The sequence below is a fragment of the Cajanus cajan genome, chromosome 8 (genome assembly GCF_000230855.2).
Source record: "Cajanus cajan strain Asha chromosome 8, NIPB_CcT2T_4, whole genome shotgun sequence".
In the NCBI taxonomy this organism is placed as follows: Eukaryota; Viridiplantae; Streptophyta; class Magnoliopsida; order Fabales; family Fabaceae; genus Cajanus; species Cajanus cajan.
In genome coordinates, this window is record NC_138524.1 from 18,110,163 (window position 1) to 18,116,704 (window position 6,542).

Here is a 6,542-nt window from a genome sequence, read left to right on the forward strand (position 1 = left end):
GATATTTTTTATCAACCATTTAGATGAATACCGTGCTTGATAGGAACCTTCCGAGAGAATGATGGCCACGGAAGAAATGATAAGTTTGTAATTTGACTTAAGAATAAATCATTAATTTTATCTCCTAATAGTCTTTCGAGTAGTATTTAAAATATTGAAATTATACAAATACTCTAAAAATCTATTATTATTTGTTTTAGTTTTTGAAACCAAAAATGCTCCTCAACACCGGTAGTAGGCACATGTAAGAGAGACTTTAACGTTCAAGTTAAAAATGGTCTCATGAGTAAGTTTGAATGAATTGATTGGATTAAAAGTGATACATATTCCCCTTTATATATGTGATGAACTTTATTCATTAGTGAGAATATCCTTTTAGGCAATTGTCTGGGGTCATGTGGTTTTTTACCAACTATTGAGATATTGATAAACATAGTTATTCATAATATTGAAATTGTTAATAAGATGTTATTAAGCTCATTTGTACCTGTCCAGTACACAAGTTCCTCAAGCTTTAAGTTTTGGAAAAGTGAACGAATTTAAGATATTGTGACATGAGCTTAATTTAGTTATGATGTATTTTGAGGTTTAAATTTGATCTTAATAACTTTTTGATGTTAAGTCCGAGTGAGATCATGACTTTAGTAATTCGAGTGTATTGAGTTTTAGGTTTAAACTTGACTTTTAATTAAGTTCAAATTCAATTTATTAAAGTGACCTCAGATTCAACTTTTAGATTATGAACTTAGATTCAATGTTTAGAAATAAGCTTAGACTTTACTTATAATAATAAGGTTGTAGTCAATTTTCAAAATATGCTTGGATTCGACCATTAAAGAATTTAAGCTCTAACATTATTTAATAAACATGTAAGTTTTGTTGAGATACAAACAAGATTCTATATCTTTAGAATAAAAGAAGAAATAAAAATATATAAAGTATATAAATACTCTATTAGTAACAGACCAGCTTTTAGGTAATAACAAAAAATAAAACTATGAGAGTTGTTAGGGTTATATATGTTATGATTTGTATTTGTGTTGGAGAGAAAGATACACACTAGAAGGAGGGTTGAATAGTGCATATAAAAAAAACTCGCATTTTTATAGTGAGACAATGAAAAAATGTAGATAGATGAAGTATAGGAAGGTAATCAGACGAAGTGGTAAAATCGATGAAATGACACAAGTATTTTTATACTGGCTCGTCTCTAATCCAAAGACTACGTTCAATTCTCAATCCAACTAGATTGAGTTTCACTATTTTCAACAAGATACAAGTATTCTTTACCATGTCACTTCTGGCTAAAATCAAGTATTCTTTCAACAAGCATCTCTAGACTTAAACCCAAGTATTCTTTAAGCAAGTCTCTTCAAGCTTAACTACTAAGTATTATTTTAAATAAGTCTCTAGACTTAACTCTTACAAATACAATTGATAAGAGTTACAAAATAGCTTCATCTCTTCTAGATGTGATGCTATACAAATACAACACAAAAATTCTACAAAGAACTAGATACAAGATTTTGCAAATAAGATCTTCTTTGTAGTTCTTCAACTAGTTCTAAGCTAACTTGATTAATGAAGACTGCTTGATGAATATTATTTTTTTATGTACAACTTTTTTCTTCATGTATATATCATCACTTTTTTTTTAGTGTGAAGGATACTTATATAGTAGCTTTTGGAGAAGATGACTATTGTAGCAATGTTCAAATTTAAACGATCGTATTTTTTCATATGTTGCTTCATCTGTCTTTCTCATTGTTCTTAAAGAGTACTGTTGATGCATCTAATGTGAACATTTAATACTTATCAAGATGCTTGTACCTCGTATCTGATCCAGGCATCTACTTATTATCATTTCCTTCAACTTTTGAGTACAATAGAGAGTGTCAGTGTAGAGTAATTGAGGCTGGTGTAGAGTAGTCTTTTTCAGTCTCTTTTTTGTGATATCCGCGATTGTGCTTTTTGGAAATTCATGGAGATTTTGTCTTATTTCTCATTAATGCTCTTCACGACTTTTTTGTTTAATTTGCTGAGGAATAATACATTAAATGAAATGTAATGTCAGTCATAATAGTGTTCATTTAATATCAGTTAGACAATTGTACGCTTCGTTTAATTTCTTTCATCTTAAAGATGATATATACTATCTTCACATTTCGTCTCATCTATTTTATTTTTGAAGAATGCTGACTTTTGTTTAAATAAAATATTTTGTTTATCAATATTAAAACTTAAGAGATCATCTGTTGTCTTAAAGACAAGATTTTTTATTTAACAATTTGTTTGAGAGTGATATATTTATTAAGAGAGTTTATATATTGTTATTTTATCGGGTTATTTCACTTACATCTCACATGGGTTTGATATTGTCCACTTTTTCATCACCCGAAAAACCTTTAACTAATGGAGTATGTGTGTGTTTTATAAACTCTTGTTTCTCCTCTTATTTTAATGATATGGACCTTGTTTGTATCTTAATGAGGGTGTAAGCTCAAAGTGAATAATATCTTACCATTGTGAAGTTATGTGTACAAATAATCGATAAAAACAACGTGATATAATAAATTTTATCTTGACAAATATATCCCTCTCAAACAATACAAACCCAATAATCCTAATTGTGATATTAGAGACGATAGTTGGATTCTGTGACAAATAATAACCCATAATAAATACAAATAACAACAATGACAAAAATGTAATACAAAGACATATTCCGTTGAATGATAGATTAGGTCATTTGTTTAAGAGGATGATTATTGAGATATAAAAATAGTTACACACCATTAGAACAAGATGAGAAATAATAGTTTATAAAGCATAAACATATTTCATTGGAAAGAAACCTTTCTTTTAGGTGATAACCAAAAGAAAAACCATGAGAGTGTAAACTCAAAGTGGATAACATCTTACCATTGTAGACTTGTGTATGTAAATGACTAAGAACCCTCTTCTTGAAAAATATATCCCTCTTAGACAAATGCTAAAAACATATCTAACAAGTTAAAATTCCACTTAAAAGAACTAAAGCTCATATTTGACTTAATAAATGTGTAGGCTTGGACTTGATCATTAATGAAATTAAGCTCATATTTAACATTTTGTAGAATAGGTTTGGACTTAGCCCTTGACAAAATTAAGCTCAAAAGCTTAAGTAGTGAGTAGTTTTGAACTCAAAAGCTTAAATATATTAAGCTCATAAGTTTAAGTAGTGAACAACATCAAACTTGGCCTTTAGGGAAATTAAGCTCGAAAAGCTTAAGTAGAGAACAAGCTCAAATTTGACCTTTTTTAAATGTTCTAATCAAAATTTGTTTGTGCTTTGCTTGATTGGGCATAGGTCTCCGCTACCGAACACTCGCAATGGGAGTAACGATAAAAGAGACTCCCATATGCATAAGTGAGAAGTGATCTCACGAGTAAAGTATGAATGAATTAATTGGATTATAAGGGATAATTGTGCCATTTTTATATTGTGATAGAGTTTCCTCATAAGTGAGAATATCTTTATAGGAAATTGTCTTTAAGCAAATATATCTCTTTGTAGCACTTGAATAATAAGATACAATAGTTACTTAACAATCGTTTAGTAGATTAAGCAGCAGTTAAGAGAATGTAGATCCAAGATAGTGAGAAGAAGTGACGATCGACATATAAAATGTTCCAACCAAGGTGCTTAATTAAACCTACATGGTGTGAATGCTTTGACTTTATATTAGTTGACCTGTGTCCTAAGCAAAATTATGCAGTGTAACGAATCATATGATTTTCAAGAATATATGTTCAAACTAATTACATAAAAATTTAAAATTATTTTCAGAAAAAATAAGAATTTCCTTTATATTATCATTTAATATATTAACTTTATCCTGCCTTTACTTATTATATAGAATGATTATTTTTCAAAGGATTTGATTTTAAGTTCAGGAGACCGTTGACTAATAACTGGTGCTCTTATATATAGGTCATTATTAAGGAAATCAAAATATAAGTTTTTCTTAGAAATATAATATTTAATAATGTCAGTGTAACTGTTATTTTTAATAAAAATATATTACTTGACTTTTTAATTAATTTCAATGTTATATATGTAAGTCAACGTAAGGTGGAGTTGTATAATAAATTAACTAGGCATGTAGTTTAAATATATATTGTTGGCTCCACTCCTTGTAGTTAGGTAGTGTTTTGTAGAAAAGAAAAATATAGAGAGAAGAAAAGAAAAGAACGTATAGAAAAGTAGGTAAGAAATATAGTGAAAATTGAGGTTGTTTGATAAAAAGAAAGAACAAAAGTGAAGGGAAGATTGTTGAATTTTGTCTGATCTTGATTTTAATAATGAAATTTTTTTAGACTCAAATAGAGATGACAATGGGACTTTGTAGGGTTGGATAATAGGATACTCGTACCAGTTTCACAAAATAAAAATTTGTCTCATATTTGTATAAGTATCTCTGAAGTGAGTACTCACAAATTTTATAGATATATGTTGATATTGATAGATATGGGTATTTGTGAATTTTTTAAAAAATAAAAAAAGTTTTATAAATATCTTTAAACTTGTATTTGATATTAATTATATTAAAATATTAATAATTAATTTTTAAACTTATAATTAATGATAATTTTTTTGAAATATTAAAAATAATATAAAAAGTATAACATAAAAATATGAATATTTAAGTAATTTTATTTAACGGGTATGGATACTACTATATATGAGAAATGTTCAAATGACACCGACATAACTTTTATCAACTATTATATCACTCAGTAATTTTTAATTAAATGTGAATTTTTTTTTTATCTAACCATTGAATTATAACTTCATATTACTTTGTATATATGTGTATATGAAATTTTGTTAAAATTGAACAACAATTTGAATATACCAAAGTGTTTATATTTTAGTATATTTTGAAATATATATATTAAGTTCATTTTGTTCTATAAAAATGGAATATCAAATTATCTTGGATTAAAATAAATATTTGTATATATGATCTAGGAGTAAGGAACTTTAAATCTAATGGTAAGTTTTGTAAAATTCACATTTAATTGAAAGTTATTGAGTGGTGTAATAGTTGATAAAAGTTAAGATCAGTAGCGATAATAATTCTCAACTTAGGCAAAATTTGGAATTTAGGTTAAGACCATGCCATATAAAAGGACTTGGATAAGGAGTCAACAACAAAATTTTCCTTACCATGTTTATATTTGTTGAAATCAGATTTAAAAAAAGAGAATAGCAGATATATTTCACGAAGGATATCATAGGTGTTATTCATTTGCTCTTTAAATAGAGCTAGAGTCAAAAATACAAAACAAAATATCCCTTATTTTTAGGCATGAAAAAAATAGTTTCTGAACTGATGAAAACAGAATCAGAACTCCTAAAAAAATAGATTCTAAGCAACAGAAAATTTAAAACTTAAATTGGCTAAAACATCCACGTATGCAGCTATTGCAGGCACACTTTCAACAAATCTCCTCCTTGCGTTAATAGTTGCAAACACCTAGTTTATTTCTTAAAGCTTCAAATCTGGCTTTTGGAAGAGCTTTTGTTAAGACATCTGCACCTTGATCTTCAGTTCTGCAGTAAATTAGTTTGACTTCACCTTCTCTTTGTGCTTCCCTTAAGAAAGACAACTTGATCTTGAAATGCTTAGTCCTGCCGTGAAAAACGAGATTATTTGAAATGAAAATAGCTGTTTGATTATCAACAAGAATTTATGTAGGCTCCTTTTGTTCCATATGTAAATCAGCAAGCATACGCCTTAGCCAAAAAGCTTGATTCACAGCTGCAGTGGCTGCCACATATTCTGCCTCAGTTGTGCTTTGAGCCACTATGTCTTGTTTTTTTGAACTCCAAGAAAACATACCTGAACCAAAACTGAAACAGTAACCTGTTGTGCTTTTCATGTCATCAATTGAACCACCCCAATCACTATCAGAATAACCATGAAGCTAAAAATTCTGAGAGTGAGTGTACTTGACACCATAGTCTACTATCCCCTTAATATATCTCACAATCCGTTTGGCATCTTGAAGATGAACTTCATTAGCACAATGCATAAATCTTGAAAGCATACTTACTACAAACATGATGTCGGGCCTGGTTGCAGTAAGATACATAAGACAGCCAATTAGGCTTCTAAACTGATGCTCCTCTACCTTATCAACCCTGTCATCTTTGCTGAATTTTTCCTTTTGGTTCATTGGAGTAGTAGTGCTTTTGCAATCCTCCATGTGAAGTTTTTTGAGTATTTCCCTTGCGTATTTTTTTTTGGCATATGAAGACTCCACCATGATCTTGCTTTACCTCCATATACCCAAAAAAAAAGACATTAGGCTAAGGTCTGTCATTTCAAACACTCGCAACATTTCAACTTTAAACTCCATTATTAACTTTTCTTCATTCCCTGTTAAAAGTAGGTCATCAACATAGACAGAAACTATGATTAAGTTAGTATCCATCATTTTCACATACAATGTAGCTTCACTTGGACTTTTAATAAACCCAAGGTTTTGAAGAT

General features: G+C 28.9%; 1 protein-coding gene across 1 annotated transcript; it reads right to left on the bottom strand.

Annotated features, from left to right (window-relative positions):
• Window positions 1–5,736: 5,736 nt before the first annotated feature.
• On the bottom strand, window positions 5,737–6,255 carry LOC145950284 (secreted RxLR effector protein 161-like). Its single transcript, XM_083061365.1, has 2 exons — window positions 5,999–6,255; window positions 5,737–5,953 (listed from the first exon to the last, which is right to left on the bottom strand). The coding sequence occupies exons 1-2, from the start codon at window positions 6,253–6,255 to the stop codon at window positions 5,737–5,739; spliced, it is 474 nt and encodes a 157-aa protein (XP_082917491.1).
• Window positions 6,256–6,542: the final 287 nt, after the last annotated feature.

What these genes read in the sequence shown, in the direction of transcription:
- LOC145950284 (XM_083061365.1), bottom strand. Translation starts at nt 6,255, where the DNA reads ATGGAGGATTGCAAAAGCACTACTACTCCAATGAACCAAAAGGAAAAA. An exon ending in ATAGTAGACTATGGTGTCAA is followed by an intron (nt 5,954 to 5,998) that starts GTACACTCACTC and finishes TTATTCTGATAG; the next exon opens with TGATTGGGGTGGTTCAATTG.